Below are 12,533 nucleotides of genomic sequence, written 5' to 3'. Positions count from 1 at the left end.
ATGGTGCGGCAGCCCTCAAGGCCAGAACTACTTGGCACCATGACCCATCGATTTATTGTCACAGTTGTCATAAAATCATAGAACTGTAGAGTTGGAAGAGACACCTAAGGTCATCTAGCCTTTACAATATGACAACGAAACAGGAAAGTCGCAAGAGGTGCCCATTCTGCTAGTTAGGGATTACAAACAATTATTATTTCGGGTTTACTTACAAAGCCAGCAACCCACTTGCACAGGATTGTGACGCGCTGGCGACCCACAGGTTGAGAAACGCTGATCTATCTGGCACCCACTTCCCAGAGTTTCAGACAGGGTCCCCCCTCTCTGAGCCCTGCTCAGAGATTCCAGGGAATGAACCTGGGACATCTTGCCAGCAAACCAGGTGCTGTTAAACTGGCCCCTTCCAATCCTTTCAAGTTTACCTTACAGGCTTGTTGTAAGCAGTGCAACAGATTAACCTGTGCAAAGTGCTTGGAACCCTCTCAAACACCGTACAAATGTAGAGGGCATGGGTCTTGCCAAATGTATTTAACTCCTCTGCTGAAATCAGATGGAGTTAATACGGCAAACTGCAGCAGCAGCATCGTGTTCTAAATCAGCCTGCACCAAGCTGGTTGCCCTCCAGATGTTTTGGGCCACACCTCCTGCCAGCCCCAAACATCTGGCGGGCACCGGGTTGGCAGAGGATGCCCTAAACTGTCCTATTTATTTTCATCCCATGTTAACGACATTATTTTATTTATTTATCTGCCCCAGCACTCCTCCTGTTCAAGGGCAGAGCATCTGCTTCGTATTGCGGCACGACCAGGCCCAATCCCCAATGGTATTTCTGGGGAAAGGCACTCTGCCCAAATCCCTGGAGAGTGGCTGCCAGTCAGAGCCCAGATGGACAAACGACAACCAATGTGGTGCAGTAGTGGTTTGAGTGCCGGAAGAAAGCTCTGGGAGGCCAGAGTTCAAATCCCACCATTCAGCCCTGGAGCTCACTGGGGGCGACCTTGGAAGCATAGGAGCCAACTCCTAGGGGCCAAGGTCCCTTTGCCCCCCCTCAAATATTTGAGGGACCGCCCCCCCTTCAAATTTGATGGGCATTGCCATTCAAATAGTGTGCAAGTGCCACGTCATGCGATTACGCAGGGTGGGGCCATAGCTGTCAACTTTTCCCTTTTCTTGCGAGGAATCTTATTTGGAATAAGGGAATTTCCCTTTAAAAAAGGGGAAAGTTGACAGCTATGGCCCCACCATTCAAGGGGGCACCCCTACTTGGAAGCCTCACGGCGTATCCTACTTCACAGGGTTGTTGTGGGGATTCAAGGAGGGGTAGAACCATACACATCACCTTCAGCTCCTTGGAGAGGAAAGGGGGATATGAATGGAGCCATAAAAGAAATAAGCTCTGGATAGCTTGGTTGGTTGGTGGTGCTGATTATGCCAAGGTTGCAGGTGTGATCTCCATGTGGGATAGCGGCATATACCTGCTGCATGGCCGGGGGCTGGACTAGATGATGCTCAGGGGTCCCTTCCAACTCTATAATTCTATTTAGTAAAAAAAAAAAAAAAAAAAAAAGCGCTCCAATTCCGTCCTGTGTTCCTCTGCTCTCCAAGGTAATTGGTAGATGCTCCCTGGGTGTGTTGGTGTGTATGTGTGACACAACTCTTTGGCAAGCTCTGCAGCTCGCTCGCTCGCTCGCTGGCTCTTTCCCCAGCCAACCCCCCTGACAGCCCAGGAAGGAGAGAGAAGGAGGGAGAGAGAGAGAGAGAGAGAGGGAGGGAGCCGCGCGCCAAGGCGAGAGCGTGCGCGCCGACGGACTGGCGCTGCCGCCGCTCCTCCTGCGCTCAGCCCGCGCCGCTGGAGGCAAGCAGGGCGCCGGGTGGCGAGGCTGTGCGCGGGGCTCGCTGCCGCAGGAGATGCGCCTCTCCGGATTTTGAGTCGCTTTCTCTTCCACCCCCCTCTCCCAATCCCTAACCCCTACCCCCATCCCTCCAAAAAAGAAGAAGAAGGAGGGGGAAAAAGGAAGCCAAGATGACGGTCGAATTCGAGGAGTGCATCAAGGATTCGCCCCGATTCCGGTAAGAAAGAGTCTTGCTGATCTCCGTCTCCTTTTCTTGTTATGGTTGCAAAACGGATCGCGCTGAAATCGCTTCGGATTCAACCGCCGCCCCCCACCCCACCCCGCTCTGGTTCCCCGCCCAAGAACAAGGCGCAGTCTTGATGGGGCTGGACCAGGTCTCCCCTCGGAGCCGGTTTTCTCCATCCTTCCCCCCCCCCCAACCCAAACCGTGACCTGCTTTTGGCGTTTGTACGGGGTGCGTTCGGCGTCGCGGTTTGGAAGCAGGTTGGCGTCACACACACACACACACACACACACAGTGACAGGGGTTTGTTTAATTTATTCGTTGTTAAAGGCGGGGAAAGGAAGAAATGGTCGTGGTTGGGTTGGGTTGTGCAAGGAGCAAAATGCCTCTTCTCCCCGCGTTCTCCCTTTTTTGGGGGGGAAATCACTCGCCTGCCCTTAGAATGCAGGCGAGAGAGAGATTCAGGTTTGGTCTGTGCAAAAACCGCATGGAAGAATTCAACAGCTTTCATGGAGGATTACACACACCACACACACACGAGTTGCCGTGGAACATAATGGTAGGTTTGGTAGGGAAAAGGAGGGCTTCGTTTTTCAAGCCACCCCCCTCAACATCTTGATAATGATTTATTTTTTTAAGCCTCTAGTCCCTGTAAGATGAGCAGCTGGCTCTGGCAGAGAAAAAGAGAGGGGGGGGGAGAGGGAGGGAAGCCTGTCTAGGACTGCCTGTCTAGGACTGTCTTCTTGCCTTACAAAGGCTCTTCCCCCTCTAATCTCATTAAGGGAGGTGGGAAAGAGACAGAAGGATCCAGTAAGCAGGGGTGATCAAATGGATCCACGGAAAGGTCCGATGCAAACAGCCTTGTCCCCCTTAATGAGCCTCATGAGGTCTAGCGGCATTGGTAGTGTTTTGGGAAAAGGAGAAACTAGGATGCAGGCCTGACGATCCCCTCTACGGAGGATGGGGGCTCAATGTCATCCTCTTCTACAAGGAGTGGAAATATAGTATACTGCCCAGGCTTAAAAAACACACACCAAAAAACTGTGTGTGTGTGTGTGTGTGTTTTGTCTGGCTGGGTCCCTCCAATCGCAGAGACTTGAACGCCTGGTGTTGTACAAAGGGGCACGCACGCACACACATCCATTCATCCGGAGGGATCTCAGCTGGGCGTGAGAACAGATAAAGGAAAGATGGGTGGTGTCAAGAAGCCTCGTCTAGAAAGGCAAGCCAGAAGACGTCCGGAATGGCAAAAGAAGCAAAACATTATAAATATTATTTAAATAATAATAATAATAAAGAGAGCAAGAAAACTCATATTGATTAAGCTGGAGGGGGGGTGTCGTTTCTCCTCCTACTCCCCAAAGACGTTTTTTTTTTTGAGCGACTAAGCGAGGAGGGAAAAGGAGAGAACTCAAGGATGGGGAGACATCAAGGTCATCTGCAGCCACGCGTGTGTGTCTGAGATGGCGGGGGACAGGGTTATGCCGCAGAGACCACCCACCAGAAAGGATGTGGTGGCTCTTGTGTTTGGAGCCGTGGAGATACTGGTCAGTGATACGGGCTTAGAGTGCAGGGATGGAGCATCGCCAGCTGCAGATTTCCTGGAAGGGCAAAGGTATACCTTAAATTAGGGAGGAGAGAGACTGAGAAAGATCTCTGTATGCATCCATGCATTTAATCAGGAGTAGGGAGCCTCAGGTCCAGAGGCCAGAAGTGGCCCTCAGGCCTCGGAAATCTCCCTCGTCCATACCCCTCGCTGGCCCTTGTTGAATGTTTCTGCCTGGCTGGAATGTGCCCTTGAACATTGATCCTGATCCTGCCTTTCTGCTTGCCTGGGTGGAGGATGCAGAGGGGTGTGAGAATGCGTGCGTAGAAATTAGTCTCCTGTACAAAGGTACAATTTGCATCTGTTGCTCCATGCACTATTGGCATGTGGCCCCTGGAAGGCTGCCCAGCAGGGAATGTGGCCCTTGGGCTGAAATAAGCTTCCCCATTGCTGCATGTAATATTTGCTTGTATGCGCATGCCCGTACATGTTTGGACATATAGGTTTATATGCACAAAATGCCATAGGCTGGGCTTGTTGTCGGTCTGAGCAAAGCATCCTCTGGTGGGCTCTCTCCCCGTCCGTCTAAGTTGCAGTGGGCAGCTGAATCAAGACCCCCTTTCCATTTCCCATAAGGCCTGTAACCCAAAATCATCCTTGGGTATTCTGGGAAGTTCAAAGTGTGGCTGAATATCACTGTCAAAAGGAAGTATTTCTCCAGGCAGTGCAAAGTATGGAATTCGCTCCCATAGGGGGCAGTGATGGCTGCCAACTAGGATGGCTTTATAAGAGGATTGGACAAATTCACGAAGCAGAAGGCCTTCAGCGGCTACTAGCCATGATGGCTGTGTCCTGCCTCCTCTGTCGGAGAGTTGCTGTTGCACCAAGATCCTGCTTGGGGACTTCCCACGGAGACATCTAGTTGGCCACCGTGAGAACAGGATGTTGGGCTAAGTAAGCCTTTAGCCTGATCCAGCAGGGCTCTTCTGATGTGCCTAGGTCTACTGACAGAGGAAAGATGTCCATGACATCTTCAAACCTGGAATTGCTGCCCCAGGCCCAGACCACAGTGCTAAAGATGCAAATCTGGAGTAAGCCAGGGAGACTTACTTTTGAGTAGACATACTTTGGCCTGCATAACAATCCTGGGCCGTGCTGTCTTTCCTTTGAAGACCTCATCACCGGAGCTGCAAAAACACCAGTCGGTTTACATGGTTTGGCTAATCAATCAGAGCCGCAGAAGCTGATGAAGATTGAAGTTCCATTCCACTTGGCGAAGGCAAATTTTTAATCCGCACATCGGCAAACAAGAGGTCGGGATATTTTACAACACAGTCCTGCGCATATCCACTTAGGCGTGAGCCTCACTGCATTTGACAGGGCTTACTCCTGAGTAAGGGGTCTGGAAATGCAGCCCTGTTGTAACAATAGGAAATGCAGCCCTGTTGTAACAATAGCATTAAAAGAAAACTTAAAAAATCAACCCATTAGTAATGGTCGTTTATCATTTAATAAACAAAACCTTGCAAAAAGGTGCTTTAACTGAGGTTTTGGTAATCTGCAAAGTGAATTCAATTCAATCCAATTTAAATCAATGTGCTATTTCATTGGTTAATTTGTTGCCAGAGAGCTGATTAGTCTATCTGTTCAGCTAAGGCTGTGAAGCTCTATATACTTTCTTGGGAGTAAGACCGACCTGCACCCAATCTGTACCATACACTTAAAGCACTATTTAGCAGCCATGGCTCCCCCAAAAGAATCCTGAGAGTTGATAGGAGACCCCTGTTGCCCTTATAGAGCCACGACTTGCAGAGTGGTTTTACAGTCAATCCCTCTTTCCAGGAAAGTCTGGGAATTGCAGCTCTGTGAAGGGAGTTAGGGGTTCTCGTAACAACTCTCAACACTCTTAAACTACAGCTCCCAGGATTCTTCAGTGGAAGCCAGGACTATTAAAGTGGTATGGCGCCACTTTAAATGTATGGTACAAATGTAAGTGACACTGGACTCGGGGTGGACTTTCTTCTGGGTAAACATGGCTGGACTGTCCAAGTCTCTTCCCCCAACTTTTGATTGATAATGGCACTCATCAGATTATCATCCACTTCCTGTTCTGGGGCAGAGATGTTGGAAAGACCTGGTGCCAGACCCTCAGTATCCTAGCAGCACCAACCACTGACACTTGCTCTGTATCAGCCTTTGAAAAACCATCTGCAGCCAGAAAGTGCCAATTAAATTTCCTGCAATGCTGCAGAGTAGCCTTCCCTAGAATTATCTCCGAGTCCTACTCTGAGTGGACTCATTGAAGGTGACAAAGCTAAATTAGCCATGTACCTCAATCTCAAGAAGTCTGTTCTGAGTAGGGCTAACACTGGGCACAGCCCCATATCTGGTGCTTTCCAGAGGTTTTGGAATACAGATCCCATCAACTCCAGACACCATGACCAAAGTTAAGGGATGCTGGAAGTTGTGGTGAAATATATACGGAGAGACTGACTACCAGGTTGGGTGCAAAATTTAAATGGAAGTTCCAGGGCCCAACAAGCTGACTAGTGGTCCACCTCACCAGGGCAGGAAGAGGGCCTCTAACATAGCAGCAGACCCACTAAAGCCTGCTTTGCCCAGGGCATCTCCAAACCTACCTGTGGCTCTGACAGCAGGAAAGGTATAGGCAGGTCGTCTGCTGTAATGTTCTGCTCCAATGCAGGAGCCCACAGAGAAAGCAACAAGACTGGTCAAAGATTGCTGGACCACAGACAGCTCTGAGTGAGCTTTGTATACCTTGTATACCTCCTTCAAGCAACATTGGCTCTGGCCTATTGCTTCCTAGGAAGCATCTGGTCGGGCAAAGGTGTTCATGAAGGTCCAGGGTTTGGCACACTGGTCTCGCTGTCTTCTGCCATCAGCTCTGAGCCCGGACCCGGACCTGGCTCCCCATCCTTCAACTCTGTGTCCAGATCACTGCTGGGTACAGAAGTCATGACATCTGCCCTTGTTAAAAATCTGTGCTTCATTATGCAACTGACCTAGGAAAGGGGGATTACAGTGGTACCTCAGGTTAAGAACTTAATTTGTTCTGGAGGTCCGTTCTTAACCTGAAACACCACTTTAGCTAATGGGGCCTCCTGCTGCTGCCACGCCACCACCGCACAATTTCTGTTCTCATCCTGAAGCAAAGTTCTTAACCTGAGGTATTATTTCTGGGTTAGCGGAGTCCGTAACCTGAAGCGTCTGTTACCTGAAGCGTATGTAACCCGAAGTACCACTGTATTGCTGTTAGGAAGCATTGCTGCCTCTAGCTGTGGAGGCAGAGCATAGCTATTTGGGCCAGTACCCATTTATATTTTTATCCTCCATGAATTTGTCTACTCCTCTTTTAATGCCATCCAAGTTGGTGGCCGTTTCTCCCTCTTCCAGAAGCGAGTTCCATAGTTTAACTATGCACTGCATTGAAAAGCCCTTTCTTTTATCTGTCCCGAATCTCCCAACGTTCTGCTTCATTGGGTGATCCTGAGTTTGAATCCTATGAGCTAGGAAGAAAAACACTCTTTTTAAAAAATATTGTTTCCACCCATGCATCATTTTATAAATGTGTATTATATTCTGCCCCTCCCCACCTCGTAAGAATGAGAAAAATTAGGTTGTACCCAAAATTTCTCCTGCTTTCCTGTCTTGGGAGACAATGAAGGAGTGCGTCTTTGGGAGTGAAGTCAAACCATTGGAAGGCTGCAGCGCCTGCTGCGGCTGTAGAGACCCATATGGGAGAGACATGCTTTGTTGCAGCTGGGGCAGATGGAGGTGTCCGGTTGTGCTGCTGCAGATGCACCGTGACGTTTCTTCTCTCTGTGCTCCTCCCAGTGGTCATTCCTCTTCTGGTCACTGCTATGGATGCACAACTTTAATGCCTGTCTCCAGGCACTGCGGTTGACTGCAAGGGATTGATATTGCCACCCTTCCTGTGATGTTTGCCGACATCTTTGTATCACAGAGTTGGTCTGCCAATGGGCCTGGTGCCTGAAGCCAGCTCCCCATAGAGCACATCCTTGGGGGAACCTACAATCTTCCATTCTGTGGACATGACCAAACTAGCAGGACCTAAGCACAATGAATCCCCGCGACGGGGTGAGCTACCGTTGCTTGGTCCCTGCTCCTGCCAACCTAGCGGTTCGAAAGCACGTCAAAGTGCAAGTAGATAAATAGGTACCGCTCCGGTGGGAAGGTAAACGGCGTTTCTGTGCGCTGCTCTGGTTTGCCAGAAGCGGCTTAGTCATGCTGGCCACATGACCCGAAGCTGTATGCTGGCTCCATCGGCCAGTAAAGCAAGATGAGTCCCGCAACCCCAGAGTCGGCCACGACTGGACCTAATGGTCAGGGGCCCCTTTAAGCACAACAACTTTCCCCACTTCTGACTCCCAGGAGCTTTGAATTCAGCAGTGGAGGTAAAGCATAACCCTAAGAGCTGGTAGTCATTGATAGCTTTCTCCTCCATGAGTTGGTTACATCCTCATCTAAGTTGGTGGCTCTCACTGTTGCTTGTGGGAGAAAATTCCAAAGTTTAACTCTGTACTTTGTGAAGGTCCTCCGTTTGCCAAGTCTTAGGCAGTTGGCCAGAGTTTTGATTTCCTTCCATTCATCCTTGGCTTTTCTCCTCCCTGCCCCCACCCAAAGCTGCAAACGAGCCCCTGTACACATCGATTAAACGCGGCACACACAAAAAGCCATTTTGATGCACTCGTGCGATTCTGCATGATGTCGGGGATGGCTTGTGCACATCAGTAAGGAGGAGTGGAATAAAAGACCAGAATAAATGGAAGGAAATTCAAGCTGCAGTAACCTTTTCTATTTCTGGAATTAGTTCTTGGTGGTGTCGGTGGGAAATCTGATTCAGTTTGGATTTAAAAGCAAATCTGCTTCGTTCACACTTTTTTGGCACAATCCATGGGCCAAAATGCAGCTGCCCTTCGAAATCCTCACTTCTCCGGATTTTGCATCATGGTGATGTGTACAAAACCGCAGATATTTGTGATGATAAACATACAAAATGCAACATTCTATGGGAAATAACTTTGCAAAAACATGTTGGGCAGAATTGTATACAGATTTTTTATGGAAGAGACTCACATTAAAATGTTGATGAATTTTTAGGAGGGTTTTTAAAAGAAACAAATAAATTGCAAACTGAGATGGAAATGTGGAGTGCTGAACTTTTATTTCGTAAAATTTATAAACCGCTTGATTGTAAAAGCAAAACCCTGAAAGAGGCTTACAAAAAAGTACACTCTGAAAAATGAGAAAAAAACAAAAAAAACAAAATTTGTCCGTTCCTACTTAGAATTAGTAATGAAGACCACATCTACACTATGCTTTAAAACACAAATGATACTACTTTAAACAGTCATGGCTCCCCCCAAAGAATCCTGGGAACTGTAGTTTATGAAGGGTGCTGAGAGTGCACAGAGCTTCAAATCTCAGAGTGGTTTAAGAATCAGCTCATCTTCCAAGGGAACTTTGGGAATAGTAGATTTGGCCATAATTTTCTGACTGGGGCTGATGGGAGTTGTAGTTCAACAAGATCTTTCACTTCACCACTCTAATGGTTCAACCAGGGACTCATTGTTATTTTCTATTCTCGTTTCGTATTTTTTTGTTGTGAACCACCCTGGGTTCTTCAGATGAAGTGTGGTATACAACTTTAATGTGGTATAGTAATGATTTCCACAAGGAACCATGTGCTTCACCACTAGGGATGGGCGAATCAGCCCATTTTGCTCTCACTCTGGTTCTCACTTTTCTAGCCTTAAGTTCCATTTTTCACATTTCCCACCCAAGTTTGCAAATCTCTCTCTCTCTCGTAGTCCTCAAAAAAATCACCAGTAAACTTCTCACATATGGGTGAAATTTTGCACAACAAACACATTTTTGCACAGCCATTTTCCTAAACATAATGACTTTATGTTATTTTCACTAATTCTTATTAATATGCATGCTTTACTCCAGTTTATGCATTTCTTTCCTTTTTATTTTCACACATTCCTTGGCTGGAATTTTGCATTGCAAAATTCAGAGAAGTGCAAATTTCGAGGGACGGCTGTGTTTCATTTTGAGTATTGTTTTTGAAAGTGTGATTTGGGTAGATACGCCTTTATTTATTTATTGTATTTGTGTTCTGCCTTTTCCTCTCCAAGGGGCTCACGGTGGTATACATTGTTCTGCCAATCATCATTTAATCCCCACAACAGCCCTTCTAGGTAGGATAGTCTGAGAAGCACCAACTGGCCCAGTAAGCTCCATGGCTGAGTGAGGATTTGAACCCTGGTCTCCAAGGTCCTAGCCCGACACTCTAACCACTACACCATACTGGCTCTAAATGGGAACTGTATCATATGTCTCCCACATCCCTGCGTTGTGGTCTCTCCCTGCCGACCCAGATTCCTCATCTTACATTTGAAGAAAGTCAGAACAGATGCCAAGGCAGAACAAAGACTTGGAGCAACAGATCCAGGGAGTTATATGTATTCCTACTATGAACAGGAACCCAAGTGGCTAATTTAAATAACAGCTAGGGCCTATTGAGGGACGCGGGTGGCGCTGTGGGTTAAACCACAGAGCCTAGGACTTGCCAATCAGAAGGTCGGTGGTTCAAATCCCCGCCATGGGGTGAGCTCCCGTTGCTCCTTGCTCCTGCCAACCTAGCAGTTCAAACACACGTCAAAAGTGCAAGTAGATAAATAGGTACCGCTCCGGCGGGAAGGTAAATGGCGTTTCTGTGCACTGCTCTGGTTCGCCAGAAGCGGCTTAGTCATGCTGGCCACATGACCTGGAAGCTGTACGCCGGCTCCCTCGGCCAATAAAGCGAGATGAGCGCCGCAACCCCAGAGTCGGCCATGATCAGGGTCCCTTTACCTTTAGTGCCTATTGAGCTGCTCTCAGACTGCATGGTACATTTTCTTTTGGGCCTCACTCAAATGCCTCTGATGGCTTAGCCCAGCAAACAGAGGAGAGCCACGGAGGGGTTGCCCACCAGTGCCTCCATAGCATCATGCCAGAGCAGTGACTTCACTGGCCAGATGTCTCTGTCCCTGTGGCCCTGACCCTTTGCTAGGTGACGTCAAGATGAATTGTATAGGTCTGCGTGTTTATTTACTTAGTGGCTGAGCACGAGTAGGCTTGGGGCCAAATGCCTTTGCTTGCTGGGAGTGAGGCTGGGCTATTCATTAGGGTCCCATTGTTGAAAGCACAATCCCCACAGTCCGATTCGTGGCCCAATATTCTCTATTTCTGTTGATTTTTGTAACGGAGAACCTTTCCCGGCATGAGGCCTGCGTTTCCAAACCCCAGGGGCGTTCTCAACCCCGGGTGTCTGGGCTGTTTGTGGTTACTCAGAAGTGACAGAAACGCACACTCTGCACATTCTCAGAGGCACTGGGACTCCACACATTCCAGCACATTGGAAACAGATGCTGGGCTGGCTCTCGCAGCAAGTGCTGACTGAAAGGGAAATCCCTCAGAATTCGATGACTGCCTAACATTCTTTCGGGGTGATACATCCTTTAATATCTCGTGCAATTAAAGGGGGTGGGGGAAAACAGCAACAAACCATCAAACTCATTCAATCATGTGTGTCACCGATTCAGGTGAAAACACATCCATTTCCTCTTTTAATCGCCCCGCCGAAACAGTACACCTATGATCCCCTCCTCTCATATATACGTCATGATCTGTGGCAAGTCATTTCAAGCCGGGCGCTGTGAGTAATTCGTTAAGTAAGAAACGGTGGTATACTTCTGAATGCCAGATGCTGGGAATCACGAGTGGGGAGATAGTGCTGTTATGTGTGGGTCCTGCTTGTGGGCTTTCCAGAGGGGCAACTGGTTGGCCATTGTGAAAACAGGGTGCTGGACAAGATGGGTCGGATCCAGTAGACTCCTCTTTTGTAGCTCTGGTGAGACCAAATGCAGGCTCCTGTCTGCTGTGCGATTCAGGACTCGTGTCTTGCTTCCTTTCCCATCAGCCTCTGCTGAATGAGGGTCGTTCTTCTGTGTCTCTGAGTCATGCGCAGTTGGACCAGTCAGTGTTGAGGTGGACTTGCATCACGAAAAAGAAGCTCATGGCACTGTGTGGAGATGCTTTGAGCTGGTTCCTCAAGCCAAGTTGCTTCTTGCGTACTTAAGAGTGAAGGGACGCGGATGGCGCTGTGGGTTAAACCACAGAGCCTAGGACTTGCCGATCAGGTCAGCGGTTCGAATCCCCGTGACGGGGTGAGCTCCCGTTGCTCGGTCCCAGCTCCTGCTAACCTAGCAGTTCGAAAGCACATCAAAGTGCAAGTAGATAAATAGATAAATAGGTACTGCTCCGGCGGGAAGGTAAACGGCATTTCCGTGCGCTGCTCTGGTTCGCCAGAAGCGGCTTAGTCATGCTGGCCACATGACCCGGAATAAAGTGAGATGACCTCCGCAACCTCAGAGTTGGCCACGACTGGACCAAATGGTTTGGACCTTTACTTTACTACTTAAGAGTGAAGCAGCTGCCCACCTAAGCTATTCTGTCCTATATCACCTGGGAGACCAGGGTAAAAATCCCCACTCCGGCATGAAGCTCACTGGGTGACCCTGAGCCAGTCACCTTCTCTCAGCCTAACCTACCTCACAGGGTTGTTGTGAAGACAAAATGGAGGAGAGGAGAAACATGTACACCACCTTGAGCTCTTTGGAAGAAAAGGTGGTATATAAAAATATAATAAATTATAATAATAACAATAGTCTTCAGGTGTGGTCAAGGATACTGTTCCATCTCCAGTGTTTGAAGTAAGGGCACCTCCAGATGGTCCATTTATTGAGCCTCCATCCTTATTTCTTTGCAGGAAGATTAGATAATGTTTGCTATTTAATGATGTACTGTATTTCTGGGGAAGCTA

At 48.4% G+C, this 12,533-nt stretch overlaps 1 protein-coding gene across 3 annotated transcripts in view; it reads left to right on the top strand.

Moving 5' to 3' along the window:
- The first annotated feature begins 1,813 nt into the window (after window positions 1-1,813).
- Window positions 1,814-12,533, top strand: part of ACAP3 (ArfGAP with coiled-coil, ankyrin repeat and PH domains 3) — a 146,136-nt gene continuing 135,416 nt past the window's right edge. For 2 of the 3 annotated variants that reach the window (XM_083453839.1, XM_083453838.1), the window contains exon 1: window positions 1,815-2,070. In XM_083453839.1, the coding sequence (XP_083309965.1) occupies window positions 2,024-2,070 (47 nt within the window). In that variant the 5' untranslated portion in view covers window positions 1,815-2,023. Of the gene's footprint in view, window positions 2,071-12,533 lie in introns of all 3 variants that reach the window. The other variant, XM_083453837.1, reaches the window with a different exon arrangement.

This window comes from Podarcis tiliguerta (assembly GCF_965153285.1).
Source record: "Podarcis tiliguerta genome assembly, chromosome: 8".
In the NCBI taxonomy this organism is placed as follows: Eukaryota; Metazoa; Chordata; class Lepidosauria; order Squamata; family Lacertidae; genus Podarcis; species Podarcis tiliguerta.
This window is presented reverse-complemented; position numbering and strand designations above follow the sequence as displayed.